General features: G+C 43.5%; 1 protein-coding gene across 1 annotated transcript in view; it reads left to right on the top strand.

Moving 5' to 3' along the window:
* Nucleotides 1–2,102: 2,102 nt before the first annotated feature.
* The window catches only part of LOC144251039 (protein Shroom2-like), a 131,626-nt gene continuing 110,275 nt past the window's right edge, over nt 2,103–23,453 (top strand). The window contains exon 1 of the mRNA XM_077794168.1: nt 2,103–2,267. Within this exon, the coding sequence (XP_077650294.1) occupies nt 2,103–2,267 (165 nt within the window). The remainder of the gene's footprint in view (nt 2,268–23,453) is intronic.

Here is a 23,453-nt window from a genome sequence, read left to right on the forward strand (position 1 = left end):
TCGATTCACATTTAATTTGAAGAAATAATACAATATATATCTTATGTACCCTTCACCTGCCTCTCCCAATGGTAACATCTTATAAAATTATGGCAAAATATTTCACAGTTGGATATTGACATTAAAACAATCCACCAAGTTTATTTGGATTTCCCATATTTAGTTTTATGTAAATTCATGTGACCACCGTCACAACCAAGATATGCTTGGGAGTCTGGGAGTGTACAATTCAATGGTAGAGAGCTTGCCCAGCATTCTGTGAGGACCTGGGTTCAATTTGCAGCACATGCATGCACACACACACACACAACAAAAATAAAAGAAAAATCCAACAACACTTGGGTTTTTCTCCATTTAAAAAGAAAAAAAATCACCTCATTATTCTAACTGGAGGCATTGTAGAGACCACAGTGTAGAATTTATTTATGGGACAGTAATCATGTGGCAAGAGTCATAATAGGCAACAGTAGAGTATGGACGCTTTAATTCAATTGGCTGAATGAGACTCGAAATGATCAGTTACAGAATGCAGACCACAGAGTGTAAATCCCTCCTATGACCTTTGAAGAAACTCAGACCAGAGGTAAAATTCCTCAATCCGGTTTCAGTGGCGGGGCCCAAAGACCCAGGGATGCCGAACTCTTGGTCCATTGGTTTCCCAGTTTGTCTTTTCCATTAGCTCCCAGCATCTTCACCTGATGGAGCCACTTTGAGGAAAACAGGTGTTCACCAGCGCCCAGCTAAATATACAGATAGCAATGGAGAGAGAAAGAGAGAGAGAGAGAGAGAGAGAGAGAGAGAGAGAGAGAGAGAGAGAGAGACTTTTGCAAAGCATGCAAATACCTATCAGTACAGATATTTTTAATGTGGGTTGGAATTTCATGGAAACTGAAAAGGGGCAGTGCTATCTACACATTTTCATTAAATCCAGACCACCACTTCCCTTTTGCAGAAGATGTAAACGTGGTGACAGACATTAAGAACTCCTGGAACAATTCTATGAAAGATAAAAAGCAAGGTTTGAAAGAAAAACTTCCTGAGCTATGACAATAGGAAAAGCCCACAAGAAGCCATTCATTAGGCGGGCTGGCGCCACAGGAGAGAACTTGGGGGAGGCTGGGAAGGCGGAATCCTTCTCCAGTCCAGGCTTTCAGGACACCCACTATGGGCCAGGCTTTAAGGCGAGCCCGCAATATGCCCAGGGTGGGGGGTGTTGCAGCCCGGGGTAGGAGAGCGTCTGTGCACACTGAGGGCTGAAAGTACAGACCGTCCTAATGCACGCAGACCGGGGCCAAGAAGTGGCTGCGCAGACACAGCGCAGGTACGCAGGAGGGCCTCCTGCCCTGCTTCCGCCCTCACCTGTGCGGCCTCCGGGGACCAGCCGCAACAAAGGCGGGGGTGCCAGGAGGGAGGCGCGCTCTAAGAAGGAAGGACCGGGCTCTGGCCACCGCCGCCGCCGCGCCCCGCCCAGCAGCAAGCGGGCGCTTCCGCCGCCTCACCTGCTGCGGCCCGGCGTCCAGGGCGACGGGTTGACCCGCCCCGAGCCTTCAAGCGCTGCCAAGCCCCCGCGCGGGAGGAAGGGCGGGACCTCAGGCCGCCTCCCTGGCCGCCCAGGTCCTTGCTGGCCGCGCTGGCCCAGAGCGTGATCGTCTTACTTCTGCCCGGCCAATTCCCTGAGCGCGCCCCTTCCAACAAGAACCTCCGCGGGCGCGAGCTCCTGCCCGGTGCGCCTCGCTCGCGCGGGCCCCGAGCGCGCCCCTGACCCCGCCCCCTCCTACCCCCAGGGCCCCGGGGCTGGCGCCCCCGAGCGCGCGCGCCCCGCCCCCGGCCCCGGCCCCGCGGCTCGAGCTCCAGCGAGCGCCTGCCCCGCCCCCCCCGCCCCCTCCCCGCCCACCCCTCCCCCGCGCGCCGCGCGCCTGCCCTCCCGGCTCCCTCCGGGGCCGGCCGGCACTTTCCTCCCAAGTTGCAGCGCAAGTTCGCGAGTGGCCGTCTGCGGCGAGGGCACCCGGAGCTTCCCTGGTCTCTGGCCGGCTGGGGCTCCTCGGAGTGCATGGGCGCGGGCCGAGCTGGCCCGGGGGGCTGAGCACCCCGCGCCCAGCGCCATGGAGGGAGCCGAGCCCCGTGCGCGGCCCGAGCGCCTGGCGGAGGCCGAGGCGCGGGCTGCCGACGGCGGGCGGCTGGTGGAGGTGCAGCTTAGCGGCGGCGCGCCGTGGGGCTTCACCCTGAAGGGCGGCCGCGAGCATGGCGAGCCGCTGGTCATCACCAAGGTAAGGCAGCCGCGGGGCCCGCGCGGTGACAGTCCCGAAGTGGCCGCGACGCTTAGTATTGTCCGGGGTAGGAGTACCGGAGGGAGCAGCCCTCTGTTCCGAGGCGTGCGACTGCTCGAGTCAGCGGCAGAGACCTGGGCACCGAGGCTGACCAAGGTGTGTGGTTCCGGCTTCACCGCGGCCGTTCTCAGGAGATTGCAGGCGCCCAACTGAGTTTCAATGGCTCCCGTTCCGGATCCCTTTCCCCTCCCCCTCCGGGAAAGGGCCTGGTGGAGTCCCCTCTGACTCCTGGTCTTCCCGAGGGCGACGACTTCTACCTGCGGGGCTGTCCGGAGGTGAGAGGAGGAACATTCCTAGGAGCCGGGGGGTAGACAGAATCGTCCCCACCTGTTTGCTTCTCTAGGGTCCCTAGTTCTGTACCCGTTATCACTATGAAACCCAGACTGGCAGCTGCCGCCTGCCCAGCTTCTCGATTTCCATCAGCGCATCAATATTTACTGACTTTCAGCTTCCAGACCTATATCCATGCGCACTGGATACCTGCAGAAACTTACAGAAACTTTTCGTCGTGCTTGCTTATGAAAGTAGGACTTGAAGAAAGTACTAACTGGCGTCAACTGGAATATGCATGTGTTGGGGAAGGGTTGCTTTAGAACTGGAACTCTCTTATCTCAAAACAAAATTCATCCTGAAACTTACCATTCCAAATCTGGATAAACCTGTAAAAACAAACAGCAAACCAGTCTGTTTTCTGCTAGTTGAAAGTGTCTAGTGGTCAGTTTCTTTGAAAAGCGTTGAGCCCAGCCATTGTTAGGGACAAAGTTCCCTTTAAAATGTAAATATTCCTGGCTACTAGAAGCTTTTGAAGGTGACTTACTGTTTTTCTCTGCTTTTCTCCCTCACCACAGCAGGAAGAAATTAAGTGACTCCTAACCCACCCCACCGGTAGTGAATTAGGGAAGTGAGATGGCTTTGGGGTCCAAACAGCAAATGAAATGCCAAATTTCTCTATTCTGTATTTTCTCTCTTCCTGTCTCTCCTCAGACTGGGGGTTGAACCTGAAGGTCTTTGCCCACTCCATGAGTATTCCACCACAGAGCTACAACCCCAGGACCTCTCTTACATTTATAAAACTGGAGACTTGAAGGGGATACTTGCTTAGCTGTACACTGAATTTATGTTGAATTCAGGAAAGACAGTGGCCTCAGGAAAGAGGTTGTCATTGTTATAAATTTAAGGATGTGATCCTTTATCAAATTGGAATCTTTGAAAAATCAATGGGCAGTCATAGAGTGTTTACCCTCCCATCCAGGACATGCTTCTGAATATTTCTTAAAGCACCTTAGCTTGTGCATTTAAAACAAGGTTTTAGAAGCCATTTCTTTCTTTCTTTCCTTCTTTTTTTAATGGATTGAACCCATGTGAGGCAAGCACTCTACCAACTGATCTATATCCCCAGCCCTTAAAGACCATTTCTGATGGCAGCAATTGAAAAGATGTCAGGTAAATAACACAGATCTTTAGCATTTCATGTACTTCTTTTCTTAAAACAATGTAGCCAGGCGCATTGGCACAGGCCTGTAATCCCAGCAGCTTGGGAGGCTGAGGCAGGAGAATCATAAGTTCAAAGCCAGCCTCTGCAACTGCACAGAGACACTAAGCAACTCAGTGAGACCCTGTCTCTAAATAAAAATACAAAATAGGGGTGGGGATGTGGCTCAATGTTCAAGTACCCCTGAGTTCAATCCCCAGTACAAAAAAAAAATTAAATTTAAAAAATGTTTTTAAAAATTCTATCTTTATAGCAGATGGAATAATTTATAAAATATTATTTGACGTGAAGTCTTGTGTTTTGGCCCTGCATGGTGTAAAAAGGTTGGTGGAGGTTACTTTAACTCTAAAATACACTAGTTTCATCAGAAGTTGCTCTTTTGTACAGGTACTCCAAGTTCTAAAAAACTCTGCATTCTTAGTGGCCCCCTGGTTCTTCCTATTTCTAGAAATTGAAAGATGTTGCTGGTCAAGCCCAGTAATGCTAATAAGCACTCTACTACTGATCTGTATTTCCAGCCCTACTTAACTTTTACACATGCTCCAATGTGGTTTTGTTGCTTAGAATGGAAGGGATTCAGAAAATCTGAGGGCATTTGTCCCTTATTTCCCTGCATATATATATGTAAATAGATACGTGCAGTTGCACCCTAACTTGTGCATGCATATATATTAGCCACATGTTCTATTGCATAGTATCAGCAATTTTTCACCTACCTGTCTTTTCTCCTGTGTTAAGATCACTGGTGATGCTTGCATATAGCCTGAGAGCTGGTAATTAACTGTCAAATTATTTAAAAGGAAGAAGGAAAATGTGTCTATTTATGGCTACTTGAAGAGTGAAAGCAAACTGTTGTGTTGGAGACTAGGGAAAATTATTCTACCACCAGAATTTGAATTAATCCAAATTTTGAATCTTCCCTTCCCAGTGGCTACTGAAAAAATCATCAGAAATCATTAAACAATAATTCTTGAAATAGTTCTTTTGCACTTAAAAAATACTTTGTAATTAAATGGTTACTTATTGGAGCCTTGGGATTTGCACAATTTATTTTCTATTTAGCCAGCTTTGAATTGAGAGTAGTTTGATCCAACAGCAAGAGGACACTTTTTTTTTTTTTTTTTTTTTAATGATTAAAGTGGTGTCATTCGAAAGTCTCACAGGAGTGCACATTTTAGAACTGGAAGGAGCTGGGGGTGGAGCTCTTGCCTAGTATGTGCAAGGTCCTGGGTATATCCCCAGCAGCACAGAGAGCAAGAGACTGGAAGGGATGTTAAGAACAAGGCTGGTTCAGTACTAATCTTCAGATGGAGGAATTTCATTAGCCTATTTTAATAGTTGAAACAGCTGTGGCCAAAAGAGATTAAATGGTGTATACTGAAGTCACAAACCTGGGGAGTCCTGGGAAGGACCCTGAATCTTCATCCCTCCTCCTCTAATCAGTGCTATCTACTTGCATCTGGAATTTCTTGGCAATGTCATGTTGAATAACTTGGTGACATTCATTAGGTAACAAATTTTCAACCTTGGCACTGTTGACATTTTGTGTTGAATGATTCTCTGTTGTGGGGACTGTTCCCCAAATTCCCTGGCCTCTACTTGCTGGATACCATTGGTTATCTGTCCACAGGTGTGACAACCAGATATATCCCCAGATGTTGCTTTATGTTAACCCAGTTGTGAATCACTTTGTTGAGTTAATGGTGTGTTACCTTTGCTCTTAAAGTGTCTTTGTGTTTATTTAATTCTTTTTGCCAACCCTGGCCTTGAGGGTGGTGTGTTTGGAGGCCCCTGGCCATTTCCACTGTTTGTGTGGAGGGCTGTTTTCTTTCCAAGTATTGGTCCTGAGAAAGGAGTTATTTACATAGTAAAAGGCAAACAGATACTTGCTTCATCTGCATTTTCATAGCCAGAAAAAGGAAATATCAAGTGGGACTCCCCTACTGCATTTTATAGTCATTCTGAGTGGCCTAGGTAAGGTCTGACTTTTCTCTGGGTCTAGTATAAAGTTAAAGGACACTAACTTCCAGAGAGCTTAATATTTATGGAATTTGAGGTGCATGCCTGAAAACCATTGAGACCATTGCTGACCGATGGCAGCATATGTAGCTCAAAGTCTTCCTTTTGTTAGTAAAAAATGCTTGAGAACCTATTTTTTCCTTGCTCTTTTTACAGAGAAAGCAGGAATAATGTTCCCACTCTAAGACCCTGCAGAGACTTGCTAGTATTTCAGGACCCTGTCTCAGGGCCTGTGTAAGCAGACACAGTGGAGATTTGCAGTCCTGCTAGTTTTGCATATTTCTTTCCTCATCGGTTCAGCCAACAGAAAACTTCAATGGGGGAGGAGAGGGTGCTGACTTATAAACTTCACCCCAATGGCTTGAATTCCCAACGGGCAGTTGGGGAATACTATTCATTTGGAAACATTAAGTACACCAGCTGGGTGTCAGGCGGCCCCCTGCTGCCTCAGGAATGTTTGTTAAGGACAGAGGAATGAAGCCTCAGCCCCGCCTATTCATGTTTCTTAGAGTCCCCCCACTAAGAATGCCAGAACCTTCCAAGAAGACATTCTTTTGGACCTGGCCTAGTCCCTCCCCTGGCAGCGCCCTTGGGTACCCATTAGTTTCCAGGTTGCCTTTGGCAACAGAGCAGTCTTGGAGGGGGACTGGACTGCTCTGGAGCTGGATGCTTGAAGATTTCCATAGGTTCCCCACCTGACTTGCCCTCTCAGAGTGCTTCAGATAGGGCATTTTGCTGGATATGTGAACATTATGTATGTTTTTTATTGTGAATGCTCAAGGCAGAATCAGGGCACATTTGGTGGGGTGTGCACTACATCCTACATAAAGCATTAGACAAGATGGCAGAGGGCTCAGAAGGACAGATCGTTAGGGATGCGTGGGGATGAGAGACCCCAAGCCTCTCATATTACAGTGATTTGATAAGGGGGGTTCACTTTAGGGGGCCGGCTGAATCAGGGTCATCATTGACTTGGGGACTGGGGAAGTCAGAGCAGCTGCTCTTTATGTCCTTATCTTTGTTAGGAGCCAAGTTCTTTGTCAAATATTAAGTCTTTGAAAAAGAGGGGTCCTTGAATTCAGCAGTAGATCTGGAACTGATGGATCTGAATTTTGTAGATTTGGGTCAACTTCTGTGTTTACCCACAATTCATGCTGCTTTTATGGGTGTCTGAGAAATGGTAGGTGGGTGAGAGTTTGCGACCCTCTGCCTTATGGCATACCTGAGTGCTGTGGCCATAGCAGGTCTTTGGAATTGTAAAACCCATTCCCTTTTTGATGGCAGTTACAGTGTCTTCTGAATTATTTAGGATGAGTGTACTTCTAAAGGCTCATTTGTACTTGAGAATTAATAGTATGCTTAAAAAACATGAGGTGAGTTTTCTTTCCTGTGCTGAAAGACCTTTTCAGTTGGGAGACCTTCCTTGCCAACCGGCTTTCAAATAGATCTTTATTACCCTTTCCCAGCCTGCAAATTAACTTGGCCCTGCTGAATTCTAATCCTTGTTCCTCCAGAGATGTTTTGGACAGTGGGGTGGCAAACTGCCTTTTAAAGTTCTTTTCCAAGGTCTGGTACCTGGAGGCTTTGAGGTTCAACGGGTGGAGGGTTCTTCCTCTTTGAGACATTAGTGTGCTTGACTCACACCTATAAATCCAGAGGCTTCGAGGATTATGAAAAGCTATAACTTAAGCTATGTATCACACTTCTGAACCATGCTGAATTTGGTCTTCGTGGCTCAGTTATGAGTATTTCTTAACATGTCCTAACATCTATCTGTTAGCGGGGGGGAAAAACTAGTTCTCCTGAGAGCTAAATGTGGAATAACAAATAGTAGTTTTCACCTTGTCATAATGAGCTAGGGTTTCTTAACCATTTTTATATTTCATGGCCAAAGAAACTGGGCTCCTCACTTGGGGAGGGCTGTTGTTTATTTTTTTAATTTAAAGAAATGCAGTTTGGACTTGTCTCCCCTCCCAAGGTTGTTTACTGTCAGCATGCAGATAAACCTGGATTTGTGACCAAGCTCTTAGGGGCAGAGAAGGAAAGCCCTAGGCTCTGTGGAATTTTTTTTTTTTTTTTTTGCACCCTGGGCATGTGGAGAGATTCTACAAGATAATTTTAGGGTATGAAGGCTGAATAGTCTTTTTATTCAGGTTGTCTTTTAGTTTCAAAGACCAGGTAGGAGTAGGGCAACACTTTGAGCAGAAATTCTACAGGTTTCTACAAGCCACAGCTTTTCCTACACATGTGAGCTAAAAATTTTAACCCACAACAAGGATTTTGAAAGAACTCTGAATTCCATGTACTCTTTTAGACCTTAAAAAAAATATATATTGACTGGAACTGGGGGATGTAGCTCAGTGATAGAGTACTTGCCTAGCTTGTGTGGGGCTTCTATCCCCAACTCCACCCCAAACAAGCAAAACAAACTAACAAAGCACTGTCAGCCTCTGATAAAGGAGGGTATAGTTTGAAAGAATTATTTTCCTGTTATCTTGTTTGAGCAAAAATTTGCATTGTAGGAGATGGAGCCTGCTCCTTTTATGGATATGAATGAATGTAGACTTCTTGTTGGGGAAACATGTGGAATGAAGATGGTTTATCATTAAAAAATAATTGGGACTGGGGGTTTAGTCAGTGTTAGACACTTATCTAGCATGTATGAGGCCCTGGATTCCATCCCCACCAGGGAAAGAACAGAACAAAACAAAAAACAACTCAGAAAACTAACCTCACTATAGTTGAACCTTAAGCTAGGTTTTCTGAATTGCAAAGGTAACATTTTTCTTTAAAATCCCTAAGTATTAAGTTGCAAGTGATGTTGACTGATCTGTTGTATGAAGATGGCAGAAAAAAAGTGTTCTGGATTGGCTAGAAGGGTAGGGGTTACCTTTCTTTTGGCCAAAAGTGAATAAGACTTTCAGATCAAAGGCAAATACTGAAGGTCAAGGAGAAACCAGGCTGGGTAGATTGTGTGCCCTTGAAAGGCTCACTTACTGGATGAAGAAAGGAGACAAAGTGTCAAAAAATATATCTTTTTGATAGTTTGTTTTTATGTTTATCAAAGTGGCTCTTGCACAGAGTAAATAATCAAAAGACTCTTCTGAGTTGTTACATACCAACAGCTCCCCTCCCTAGAGACAGCCATTGAACTTGTGTCTTTTGGCACAGCCATCTCTATCCTTAAACAGTGGGTTTGCATTGTATATAGCTGCCACTTTTGTTGCTGTTTTGTTCTTTCCCCTATAGGAGGTTAGGGTTTAGATTTTCCCCCACTCTCTCTCTTTTTTTTAAAGAGAGATAATTTTAATATTTATTTTTTAGTTTTCGGTGGACACAACATCTTTGTCTGTCTGTCGTGCTGAGGATGGAACCGTGCTGAGGATGGAACCGGAACCGGGCCGCACCGGGCGGCAAGCATGCTACCTCCTGAGCCACATCCCTAGCCCTTCCCCCACACTCTTTAACTGCCAGCCTGTCTTCTCCCAGCTTCATTTTTTTTTAACTCCTCGAACTCTCAATGTAATTACATCATAATTTTGTTTGGAAGGATTTTTTTTTTTTCAGCCTTGGCGCTGCTGACATTTGGCCCAAAACAGTTGTGAGACTGTCTTTTTTGTAGTAGCCTCCCTGGCCTCTTCCCACTAGGTGCTAGTCACACCCCTCTACCTGTCTCCAGATATTGCCAGTTGTCCCTTGGGGGCAAAATAGCCCTCTTAGAGGAGCAGTGAGTTAACAGTATTCAGTGTTGACATTGTTTTGTATTTTTTGCGGGGCTGGGGGTCTAACCCAGGGCCTGGTGTACACCAGGCAAGCACTCTACCATTGAGTTAAACCAAAGATTTTATAGCTCTCTTGTACTTATTTTTTAAATTTTTATTTATTTTTTCTTTGTAGTGCTGGGGCTCCAACCCAGAATCTCACCTACGCTCTGCCATGGGAACCACATTCCCAATACTATATTGTTTTGATTACAAATGCTATCACTCTTGAGTCTGGGGGTACATACTTATTATTATTTTTCCTGCACAATATTTTGCAGTTGCTGGGATTAATTATACTTTTTCTTTGCTTAATTTCCTGTCTACTTATTATTGATTCATCTCCCAAATCTTCCTCAATTATGAAACATCTCTTATATTCACATACAGAGTGTGTCACCTTTTGAGACCTTCACTATCAGCAAATGTCATAATTTTATCTTGAGAAGTTTCATGGTTTGGTAAAGTCTCTGTTGGAGATTGTTGTCTCTTAGCACTCTGAAGGTGGTCTCCTTTTGATGCACAGTATTGCTAGAGGGACATCAGACTTTTCATCCTTTTGACTGGCTCTAAACTTATTTTTCAGTTCTTTATATTTTTGTTCTAGATTTCTAGGAGATTTTGTGTAACCTCATTTTCCAATCCTTCCTTTGAGTCTTAAATGTATATACTCTTTTTTTTCCACATTCCAAAATGTTGTTTTTTGGATGTTCCTTTTATATATGGTACTGAGATTGTTTCATGGTTCTTTCTTTTCTCTGATAATAGTAAGCTGGTTTCTACTAAGTTATCTTTCCATGTAGAGTCTATTTCCAAACTCTACTTTCATTGTTTGCTTTGGCTTCTCTCTTTCCCCATAGTAGTTTCCTTCAAATGTCTAGTGCTTCTTGGCCATCTACTGGTATTGAAGAGTATGTTGCCCAAAATAATGGAGGCTCTGTGCGTGTGGGCAAGTGATCTGGTGAGGCTCTTCTGTGGACTCCTCTAAGGCCATGGGCTTCAGATCATTTCCTTCTGAACTGGCCATGTCAGATAGTAACTTTTTCCTCTACCTAATAAATTTCTTGTACAGAGCATATTTAGAGGTGATGGGAAGTCTGCCAATGGAGGGGACCCTTGCCTTGCTCACCTGGGTGAGAGTCCCCATCTCTGTCCCCTTCTCTGACCACAGTGGTTCCAGTTTGGAGGGAAGGTCACCATTAGTAGTAAGTGGCAGTGCTTGCTTATGTCTGAAGCTGGATCTTGCATTTGGTTTCTAGGCTTATCTAATCTTTTTTTTAAAGCTATTATTATTTTTAGTTGTAGTTATAGAAGGACACAATATCTTTATTTTTATGTGGTGCTGAGGATTGAACCCAGTGTTCCACATAAGCTAGTCACGTGCTCTACCACTAACTACACCTCCAGCTCCCCTCGGCTTATCTAATCCTTAATCCTTCAGTCCATCAAACTAGAATCACTTCTGTTTTATTGTATTAACATGGGGATTAAGTGAGGCAGTGTGTAAAACTAGCTGTAATAAATTTGAATTCCTTCTTAACTCGCCTCCCTCCATTTCCCTAATGAATTCATTAAGAATTCATTAAGAATTTGGGAAACTTGGCTGGATATGATGATGTACACTGGTAATTTCAGCAATTACAGAGGTGGTGGCAGGAGGATTGCAAGTTTAAGTTCAGCCTGGGTAACTTGGCAAAGCCCTCTCTCAAAGTAAAAAATGAAGAAAGGTGGGGATGTAGCTCAGTGGTAAAATACCTCTGGGTTCAATCCTTGGTACCACTGGTGGGCATTGGGGGGTATGGGTTAAGGAAGTATTTGGAACACTATTTTAGAAATATAAATTTATTGAATGACCCATATAGTATAGACAGATTCATAGCTAGGTTTTGAATGGCATATGATTTTGTGACTGGTTTTAACTGTTTAGTATGGGTTTATAGGAATGCATTTAATTACCAGATGCATCTATTGCCAGCTCCAGAATATCGTCTTGTGTTATATATAGTCCACTAAAAGTGATTATTTCTTCCCCACCTTCTAAACCACTTAAACCCCTCCTTTTAAACCACTTAAAAATAATACTGTTTTTTCTTTTCATTATAATATTTATGATTTTTTAGATCATATGATATTCAGAATAATATGATTTTTTTTGTGTGTGTGTGTGTGTGTGTGTATGTGTACTAAAGATTGTAACCAGGGAGGTTCTGCTACTGAGCTTTATCCCCAACCCTTTTTATTACTTATTTTAAGACATAGTCTTGCTGAGGCTGACACTGAACTTGAGATCCTCTTACCTCAATAAGCCGAGTCAATGGGATTACAGGCATGGGCCACCGTGTCTGGTAAGAAAACATTTTTAAAAGGTGATTTTTAGGAAGTGAAAACAGTGGAAAAGATGAACATTAAATATGCCTGTGACAACAGACTCCATGTCTTCACTCTTTGGCAGTAGAAAACCTTTCAGGGTGTACAGCTGTACCCACAGGTGTTTCAGGGATGCTGCTCTGCCGAAGTCGGTATCTTCTCTTCCTAGTGGGCATGTGTTAGACTCTGTATCCCAGCTTCTCTTGCAGGTGGGTGTGGCCATGTGACAGTGTTACCCAGGGGAGTGCTTGAGTAAGGGATGTCTACCATTTTATACTCCAGCTTGCCTTACTAGCACAGGTTCCTGAATGACAGAGGAGGTGACTTGTCATGGCATGTACCATTACATGAGCCAGAAATAAACCAGTGTTGTGTTTTGGTTCTTGGATAACATGCTGTGTCAGCCTATTCTAGCAAAAGAAATCTTGAGACAAATCAAAAGTTTTACATTCCACTTTGAGAGAAAAAAAAAATAGATTTCATTTATACCCCATGAGCCAGTGTGACTCTTCAGTTTGTTGAAGGAATCCCTGTGGGTGTCCAATTAGCATGTAGCTTATTGCCTCCATACTTTAAATTGAGACTTTCACACCCAGTCTTTCCACCCCAGTCTTTTCTTTCTCTGAGCTGATAATTTGATTTTTCCCTCTGTCATGTTTTTCCTTCCCTTCCGTGCAGGTGATTGCCTGGGAGCTCGGGAGAGGTAGGGCAGGAGGCTGGGAGGATGCCCGGTGTAGAGTCGTCAGGTAGGGCTGGCCAGAGGCAGAGGGGGGTGGGCTGTCGGAATGGTTTCAGGGATTGGACCTTTCTCCTGGCTCTTCTGTCCATCCTAACCACGTGGGTTTAAGTGCAGAACATTTTGCCTGGGAGGGGTACACTTTAAGTCATCATTAAGGGCTGTTATCAGATTAGTTAATTATAATCCTGTATGGTAGACTTTTTCTTCCCCTGAGGAATAGCACACAAGTACAGGAGTTAGATCAGCAGTGGGAAAGGAGATGAAGATGAGGGCCAAGTACAGCTGGCTTCAGGAGGAAGGTAGAGCTGGCAGTGGGCTGGGGAGGGTGCCTAGGAAGTGGAGAAGGAGGGCCTCATTTGTTCCAGGTACCATGTCACCTAAGGAGGAAGAGTTAGGAAACCTTATGGGGCCCCAGGGCCTGGATGCTTGGAGCTGCAACCCTCCCTGGTTTTGCAGTGCAGGTGAAGGTGATTCTTTGCTGATGGCTGGCAGATTCTGAAGCTGAGGAAATTCTGCCCCTTTGTTAATTGTACATATATGTGTAACTTTGTAAACACAAAGATATTTATCAGTGCTCATTGTACATATGCTTATAAAGTTATAAGGGTAGTGTTCTCTTTTTATTTTTATTCATTGCAAAAACATTAAGACAATATTGAAAACAAATTAAAGGAAGAGACTTAACAGTAGTCCACATACTTAGGTAAGCATTTTATTTGTGGAAGTACAACTATATTAATTCCCCTTCCCTCTATTGAATGCTTTACTTTGAATCGTTAGACCCACTTATTCATTGGTTGATGGTAATTCTTAAGAATTCCATTGTCAAGGGCTAGGAATGTAGCTGCTCAGTGTTAAAGTGCTTGCCTAGCATGCATGAGACTGTGGGTTCAGTCCCTAGCACTGCAAAAAAGAGGAAAAAATTACATTGTCAAGAGTCTTTGGGATCAGATCATAAATTAAAGGAAGTTTTAAGTTTTTTATATGACACTTGAAATGTTAAAAAGTGACATTTGGGGCGGGGGGGTGGTGGTGGTGGTGGTAGTGTAGCTCAGTGCTAGTAAAGCACTTGCCTAGTATGCACAAGGTCCTGGATTCCATCTCTAGCATCACCAGAAGGAAGAAAAAGAAAATAAAAAACAAATGATATTTTGTTATCATAGAACATATTAAGTTTTGTAATTTAATCTTTTCTAGATGGGCATATTACACACAACACGCGCACACACACACACACACACACACACACACACACACACACGAAAAACCCTACTTGTTTCTGGAAAACAAAGTTTAAGTTGATCAAAATGTCAGTTTTTGCAGCAACTGGGTTTCTGTTATGTTTTGGTATGTGCAGCTTTTCTTAACATTTTCATTATGTTTTTGAGGCCCTAAATCTTGAAGTTTGGAAAGAAAACATCTGGACTTAAAAAGACAGGCTTGCTTCTGCTCCAGTCATATTTATTTTCTGTTGATTTAACAACAGAAGTTTGTACACAGTGGATCCCACTTAGGGTTTATGAGCTGGGGGTGGTAGAGTTATCTTCACTCCCCCTCCCCATTTTCAGGGGCTGGTGTTTTGGAGAAGAGTAATTAAAACCCCATACCATTCTGCATATTTGTGAAATTTCAACCACAAAGATACTTTTGCATTCTTTGCTGCTTTCTGGGAATGGGTGCTCCTTCTTGTGCCCTGAAGAGGAACTCCCTTTGTTTTTACAGAGAGTTTAATTCTCAGATTACCCATGCTGTAATTGCAGTTCTGAAAAAGATGTTTAATTCACACACACACCACAAAAAAGAAACTCAGTCTCCTTTTCTTTTGAACTATTTTTGCAGTGACCTCCACGGGCTCATTTCCTTTGCCCTTTGCTGGAATGTTGCTTTCTCTGGAAGGGTTGTCTAGGGGGGGTCTCCTGTGCTTCTTGAACTGAAATGTGCATATAGACACTCATATCTACATGTGCAGTCTCAGCTGCTCTTCTGAACTCTGGGAATGCCTGTGAGTGTTGCTAAGATCCTTCAAGTGCAGCATGATCCAAATGGAAATTTTTCTTTTACCTTCTCTAATCCCTGTCCTCAATTTCTAATTTTAAAAAAATTCTTTTTAAAGATGTTGATAGACCTTTATTTATCTTATGTGGTGCTGAGAATCGAACCCAGTGCCTCACACATGCGAGGCAAGTGCGCTACCGCTGAGCCACAGCCCCAGCTCTTACAAACTTTTTTTTAAAAATTGATTTATTTTAAAATTTTGAGACAGGGTCTCTCTAGGCTTAGGGCCTTTGTTGGCCTTGAACTTTAGATCCTCCTGCCTCAGTCTCCAGAGTCTCTGGGATTACAGATGTGCACCACCATGCCTGACTTCTAATCTCCACCATGGATTCATCACTGAACCCAGAATTCATCCTTCATACCTCTCTGCCTTTCACTTTCCATAGCCAACTGATCACAAAATCCCTTTGGTGCCTAAATATCTTGGGACTTTTGCTTCTTTTCCATTTCCAGAGTGATTGCTTCTGTTAATCTTTGCCTGGTTAATCACAGTAGTCTCTAACGTAATCCTTGTCTGTGCAGACTATTCCAGACCACCAGCAATGTATGTGCCAGAACACCAAAGTGGTTTTCATGCCCTTGCCAGAAAGGCCTCAGGAACTCCTTCTAAAACACCTCAGCTGGGTGTAGAAAGTTCCTTATATTTTTGCTTCTATTTTCACCACCATTTGCTACTAACTTGTCACATAATACTTTACCCAGGGTATCAAACATTTTCCTCCCTGTGTCCCAGTCTCATCTGTTACCTTGGTTCTTTTGTCCAGAATTGTCTGATATGGTGACCACTTGTCATATGTGACTGCTGTCCAGTGATATTTTAACTGTAAGTTATACACACTGGATGTTAGAGTTAGTGTGAAACAACACCAGTGTATCATATTTCATTAATAATTACTTTGTATTGTATATGATCATGTGCAAATGATTATATTTTGACAACATTGGGTTAAATAAGTAAAATTATTAAAATTAATATCTTTTTACTTTTAAAAAAATATTTTTTAGTTGTCAGTGGACTTTTATTTATTTATATGCAGTGCTGAGAATCGAACTCAGTGCCTCACACATGCTAGGCAAGCACTCTACCACTGCCACAATCCCAGTCCCTATTTTTACTTTTTTAAGTGTGCTTCCTAAACCACTTAAAGTGTGTGTGTGTGTGTGTGTGTGTGTGTGTTGTGTTTGTGTCTGTCTCTCATTTCTGTTGGACAGCTCTACTTTATACTTTTTCTTTCTTTTTTTTTAAGTATTTTTTTTTTTTTTTAGTTCTTGTGGTGCTGAGGATCAAACCCAGGGCCTTGCACATGCTAGGTGAGCACTCACTGCTGAGCCACAACCCCGGCCCCATACTCCCCACCCGGCTTTACTGCCTGCCTTTTTTTTTTTTTTTGGTACTAGACATTGAACTGAGGGGTGCTCAACCACTGAATCACATTCCCCTTCTTTTTTTTTTTTAATATTTATTTTTTAGTTGCAGTTGGACACAATACCTTTACTTTATTCATTTATTTTTATGTGGTGCTGAGGATCAAACCCAGGGTCTCCCACATGCGAGGTAAGCGCTCGCTCTCCCGCTGAGCCACAACCCCAGCCCATATTTTTTATTTTGAAACAGGGTCTTGCTAAGTTGCTTAGGGCCTCACTAGATTGCTAAGGCTGGCTTTGAACTTTGGATCCTCTTGCCTCAGCTTCCCGAACCCCTGGGGTTATAGGAACTCCCTGCTGCTTTATACTTTTGTCAGGCAGATTTTTGTCCTTGGACCAGCAGCCCCTTAGAAGTGCAGAATCTCAGACCCTGTGTCAGACCTACAGAAACAGAATTATTACATGTAACAAGATCCCTAGGAGATTCGTTCAGATGGTGAAATATGGCAAGTACTGCTTTGGAGAAGGATTTGTTGGTCCCTTAACATCCTACATTATTTGAGGCTTTGCCAGGTTTCTTTCTGAGACATTCATAATTTTGTGGAAGGCTTCTCTCTATTGCACCACTCAGGAGAGTAGCTCCTGATCCTCCCTCCCTGATTATGCACAGTACTCCCATAGTGCCCTTCATGGACCTCACTAATCATTAATCTCACAGCCTAGAGACCAGTGGGCTAAGAGGTTCCTGTGATGCAGTTTGGATTGTACTAAACATATGCACATTGTTAATTGTTGCAATTAAACACTGCCAACTCTCAGAGTTGCTGCACAGATCACCTCAGTACACAGAAATCACTTTTTTCTCCTCCATGATGATATGCAGCAGATGGTGCTCATGCATGCAGTATGTTCCAAGGGCATACCTGGGCTTTGGCAGACCATGAAACAATTCTGCACCAAGGGAAAGAAGAGTACTTTTAAATTAATCTACTGCTGCTGTTTGGATAGCACAAGCTCATGATAGCTAGTGGTGTACGTGAGTGTGTTGAATAGAGGGACAGCTAAAAATCTTTGATTTGGGGGGTAGGGGAAACTGAGGATGGAACCAAGAGCCTTGTGCATGCCGGGCAAGTATACATCACTGAGCTGTGTTGAGGAAGGTGTGCTGGATCCACTAGACACTCCCTTGGTGGGAGGATCCAGAGCATTCTGTGGTATGTGATGGCCTATGGTCAGAGTACCCTTCTTTTTGTTCCTGTCTTCCCTGTGATAATTCCCATTGAATGAGGTCTTTAGAAAGGTGGGGTCCCAGGGGGCCATTTCCTTGGGGTGCAAAGAAAGTAGATGTGTGACTTACATTTTTACATCCAGCACTTGGGATCTTGAGTATTGCATAAATACAAGGGACTCTGTCCTTAAGGGAAGGTCACCTCTGTGACCAGCCTGCTGTGGCTGACAGGCCAGGTGGCTGAAACAAGAGCCTAGATTCTGTGACCTGAAAGGTTGGCCTCTCAGTTTCAGGCCACCTGGTTTCTGGCCCATTTTTCAACCCTTCACCCAAGATTTCACCCATGTTTCTGGGAGCATCGTAGCAAATTGCCTTTCAACTGATGTGTAAGAGTTGGTTTCTGGTGCTTGAAATGACCTAGTAAAAGGCTTGCAGGTTTTGGCACAGTATCATTTCTCATTTGTTACCTGATACATATATGGCACCAAACTGCTGTGGGAAAAGCTAGTAGTCTGAAGGGTCTGAAGCGTGGCGTCTGGAGAATGGCTGTGGTGAGTTGGAGGCGGCAGCTGTCTTTTAAACACTGACCACTGAGAATGAGTTTCCATTCTACTCTTGCTGGTGCTGGCGGATCTGGAGTCCTAGTAGAGCATTAGAAAATGACACCTGGTAGGTACTGAGCACCTATTGTATGCTAATCATTGTGCATTATGCTACAAAGTCTTGGGCACTGGGAATTGTCATATCTTGGTATCACCAAGTCATGCAGTGTTGAAGTTGTGCAGCTAGAATCCAAATAGCATCCGTAATGTTTCAATCTCTGGTTAATTTTATGTGAATGTCATAGCATTTCTGAGTAGTTTTGTTATTGTTTTTGTTTGCAGTGCTAGGTATTAAACCCAGGGCCTCAAGCATACTAAATACATGGCTCTACCACTGTGTTCCATCTGAAGTAGCCCTTCAGGGTAGGTTTGTATTGGTGCTGTGGTCTGAACATTCCTATCCTTCCTCCACCCAAATTTCTGTATTGAAATCCTTGCCTCCACAATTTTGTATTAGGAGGTGGGGTCTTTAACAGGTGATAAGGTAGAGCCCTCATGAATGGGAGCTTGGTATAACAGTGTCCTTGGTACCCTTTCTATTGTGTGAGGACATAGTGAGAAGATGCCATCCATGAACTGAGAAATGGAACCTTAGCCTGCCTTGATCTTGGATCTCCAAAACTGTGAGAAATACATTTCTGGAATATACTGTAAGAAATGCATTTCTTGGGCTGGGGTTGTGGCTTAGTGGTAGAGCGCTTGCCTGGCACATATGAGGCACTGGTTTTGATCCTCAGCACCACATAAAAATAAATAAAATAAAGGTATTGTGTCTACAACTAAAAAGTAGGGGAAAATGAAAAAATGTATTTCTTATTTTTGAGCCATGAAGTCTATATATTTTTTCTTTTTCTTCTTTTTTTTTTCTTGGTACTGGGGATTGAACCCAGGGGTACTTAAGCACTGAGCCACATCCCTAGCCCCCTGCCCCTTTTTAAAAGGAATCCAGTGCTATTTTTTTCCAGTGCTTTTTTTTTTTTGTAGTTGTAGATGGACAGCATGCCTTTATTTTATTTGTTTATTTTTATGTGGTGCTGAGGATTGAACCCAGTACCTCACAGGTGCAAGGCGAGTGCTCTGCCCTAGCCCCCAGCCCCTTTTTGTATTTTATTTAGAGGCAGGGTCTCACTGAGTTGTTTATGTCTTGCTAAGTTGCTGAGGCTGGCTTTGAATTCATGATCCTCCTACCTTAGCCTCCCAAGCCACTGGGATTACAGGTATGCTCCACCATGTCTGGCATAAGTCTATGTATTCTTGTTATAGCAGCTAGAACAGCCTAAGACACTAGTGAGGAGAGTTAGGCTTAGAGATGTTAGGGATTTTCCTAACCTTGTAGCAGGTAATGTCTTCACTCAGCACAGCAGGTGTACTCTGGGGCTTATCAAAAACGGTTTCATTTTCATAAGGAGAAATGAATTTTTGGTACTAGAATTTTTTATTTTTACTTATTTTTTTGCTTTATAGTACTGGGGATAAACCCAGGTCCTCATGCATGCTAAGCAAATGCTCTACCTTAGAGCTCTGTCTCCAGCCAAGAAAATGTTTTGAAATATATTGTTTTAATATTAAATGTTATTCTATGTAATGTATAATACATATAGAACAAATATGTATCCTCAAGTTAGATTCGTTTAAGTGACAAATATGTAATTTTCATATGATGTATATTAATATATCAATGTTAACACAAGCATAAAATGCAATTTTAATACTTTTCCTATGGAGATAGGGCCCAGGGAAGGCTTCTGCAGTCAGGGTTACAACTAGCAAATGAAGAAACTAGGTTTTCATTCCTAGCTTTTCAGAGTAGGAGGAATAGTTCAGTGGTAGGACATGTACTTAGGATGCACAAGGCTCTGGATTCCATCCCCAGGACCCCAAAGAAAGAAAGAAAAAGCATTCTAGCCTGTTCAAGGTCTCGTGAAGGTCTCTGCACTAGGTTCCCCAAGAATGGTCATAGCTAGTCCTGGGGCCATACCTAACACATTGAAGCCCACTCATTAGAGATTTGATAGTGCAGGATGGCCATCTTGTAAAAGGGCACTTGAACTGCTGGTATCCAAGCATTCATTCTGGTAACAGGGCCTGCATTGCTTCAGGTATGGGAGTTAGGGGGCCAGGGTCAGAGCATTCCCAGGACTGGGATGGAACCTAGGCCCTGTGCCCCCTAAGCACATGTCCTACCACTGGGACATGAGCGACACACCCCTGCTCTAAAAGGCTGAAATGAAAACCCAGCAGGTCACAAAGGGGCACTGTTTTCCATGAGTCTGGGCCACAGGGGCCTGTGGAGAAGCTGTGACTGCAGAGGGACTAAAGGAAAAGGCCTTAGGTATTTCTAAAAACCGAGGCTGAGGCATAACATGAAGGCATTACAAAATCATCCTTCCAGAGGCCTCCCAGCAACGTGCCATGTTATGTATAATGGAAATAAAGTCAGACTAAACCCAGTGTACTGGTCTAAACTGAAAAAAGGAGGAGGAGGGAAAAAAGTACTCCCTTCTCCAGCTCAGAAAGAAGTAAGGCAGACAGATTACAGTGGATACAGCAACCTGACTTTGTTTCCACTTTTTCAAGTTGCTGGTAACGTGGCAATAAGGTACACTCACATATTTAAAGGAAACCTTGTTGAAGGTTCTCCCTGGGGACTGGGACCTGGGCATACCCTGGACTGTCAACTTCTTGCCAAGATGACATTTTTCTCTATTAGCTACTTCTAAGATCCTTTTGTGACTAGGTTTCAGTGTCGAAGGAAGGTCATGGAGGGGAGTGGCCCAGCAAGTGTGGAGGGCAAGATCCTGATTGATGCTGGCTGGTCTTGGGAGGAAGGCACACTTTGGCACAGGTAGCACTGAGCTGTTAGGCTGAGCTCTGCAGGAGGTCTGTCCAGCAGTTCAGAGTTTCCCTAGTCCAACTTACTTCCAGACCTTGTAACCCTGAGAATATTCTGATCTTGGGCTGTTTTAAAGTTTCTTCTAGTAAGTATGACCATTCTGAACACTCTCTGATTAAAGGTGGACGGACTTTCTTTCTTTGTTTGTTTCTTTCTTTCTCTTTTCTTTCTTCTTTCATTGAACCTAGGAGTATTTAATAATTGAGCCACATCTCCAGCCCTTTTTAAAATGTTTTATTTAGAGACAGGGTCTTACTTATGGCCTTGCTAAGTTGCTGAGGCTGGCTTTGAATTAGCAATCCTCCTGCCTTAGCCTCCCAAGCCACTGGCATGCTACTGCACCTAGACATTTCTTTCATTTGTTATCTCCACATATATGTATTTTTTTTCTTTTTTCCTTTCAGTACTGAGGGCTAAACCCAAGGTTGCTCTAAAACTAAGCTACATCCCCAGTGCTTTTTATTTTATTTTGAGACTGAGACGGCGTGTCACTCAGTTGCCCAGTGTGGCCTTGAATTTACGATCCTCCTGCCTTGGGTGGAGGATGCTGGGGATAGCTCTGAAGGTAGGAGTGTGTCTGCAGTTTTTACTCCCCTCTCCCCTCCCTGCATCCCACCTGCTGTGTGGAGGGCATGGCTGAGCAGGGGTTAGTAACAAGGGTGCTGGTTCTTCCATCTGCGCCATGAGTGGGGCAGTTGGCATCTCCTCTGACTCACAGAAGCAATGGTGAGTCTGCTGTAGACCCAGCTCTTTTCTGTGCCCAGATACAGTTGGAGCTGTGGCAGGTGCTGCCTCAACATGCTTGCTCAGGGACACGTGGAGCAGGTGTGCTCAGGTGCCTCCAGGGGGGGCTGGGACTCCCCAGGGCCTCTGTTTCTTCCTTGAGGGCTCCTGCAAACTGGGGCAATGTGCATTGTCTATGCTCAGCCCTAACTGCTTGCAGAGGGAAGGACGCAGTTTATTGGAGAAGACTCCTTTTGGGAGATAATACAACTCAATGTAGAGCGCTTACCTAGCATGCATGAAGCCCTGGGCTCCATCCCCAACCCTGCCAAAAAAGGAAAAGAAGAGCTAAGACTTCATTTTTTTGAGAATTAGAATTATTAATGAATAGTTATCTAGCCAAAACATTTGGGTCACTTTGATTTAAATTTCCTCCTTTTTTATGAAATGGAAGTCATAAGGATGCCACAAATACATGAGAAGTGTGGGTGGGTCTTTCCTGAAAGGGAAGATTAGAGCCTTTCTTTTCTTTCTAAAAATAACATGCAGCCATTCATGCCTGGTAGGGATTGAATGTGATATTCAAAATTTTTGGAGCTCAAGAAATGACAAGACAGCAAATAAGAGGTTGTCCGTATCATTAACAAACAGCTGTGAAAGGTATCTTTTTTGTTTGTTTGTTTGTACTGGTGGTCAAACTTGGGTCTTTGCACATGGTAAGGATGTGCTGAGTACATTCCTACCTCTAAAAGTGTATCTTTATTGGAAGTATTTTCACTGTTTTAAGGGATGACACTTTTTTTGTGTGTTTAATTAAGAAGGTAATTTAAAAATCTTCCATAATCTAGCAAACACTAAAGAGCTTTGTGTTCATTTCTTAAGCTTTGGGGATCTAATTCCAGTGGTAGCATTTAAAGCCATATTTGCCCTTGTAATTCTACTTCAAGTTGTGATCCAGTATAAATAATCAGTATAAAACTGTCACTCATCAAAACCACCTAATTTTGCACAGAGCAATAATCATTCCCTTTTTGGTGTGTATGTGGTGGGGGAGTATGTAACTGTGGATAGAACTGAAGGCACTTAACCACTGAGCTACATCCCCAGCCCTTTTTATTTTTTATTTTGAGAAAGGTTCTCACCAAGTTGCTGAGGTTGGCCTTGAACTTGCAATCTTTCTACCTCAGCCTCCCAAATCACAGGAATCATAGGCTTGTGTGCACTGCTGTGCCTGGCAATAATCATTCTAATTTTGTGACTACTACCAAATTATTTGCACTGTAGAATAAAAGCCTATTGTTATGGGATCAAATAAATCTTTTCAGTGTTTTTTTTTCTCATAAATTTTCTTCTTCTTCTCCTCTGCCTCCCCCTCCCCCCTCCTCCTCCTTTCCTTTTGCAGTTCTGGAGTTTCTTGTTAATCACTAAAATTTGAATTGGTGCCACAAGAAATGACATCTTAGATTGTGGGTGTGGCTCAGCGCAGCACCTCAAAAAAAGAAAAAGAAAAAAAAGAAATGGAATCTTATTTTTGTAGTCAAGATTTCAATTTACATAAAATCATACAGTATGTCATGAAAACATAATCAGTTTCTATTCTGTACCTTTTCCAATAAGAAGCAGAATCCATACATGCTAGGCAAGTGTTCTACTACTGAGCTACACCCCCACCCAGCCTCAACATTTAGTGAATGATGTTCACTTACATTCTGTATCCCCATAATCTTTTTGGTTTAAAGAACAGTTTAAAAATTAAAAGACTGTCTGTTTCCAGCAAGAAAAGGGAACATGTAAGTTGGGATACATGGACCTAGAAATTTTCCATGGATTTTTCCCTTCCTCCTCCCCTCCCTCCCTTCTTCCCAAGGAATCATTCATTTGG

Source organism: Urocitellus parryii, chromosome Y, assembly GCF_045843805.1.
Source record: "Urocitellus parryii isolate mUroPar1 chromosome Y, mUroPar1.hap1, whole genome shotgun sequence".
Classification (NCBI taxonomy): domain Eukaryota; kingdom Metazoa; phylum Chordata; class Mammalia; order Rodentia; family Sciuridae; genus Urocitellus; species Urocitellus parryii.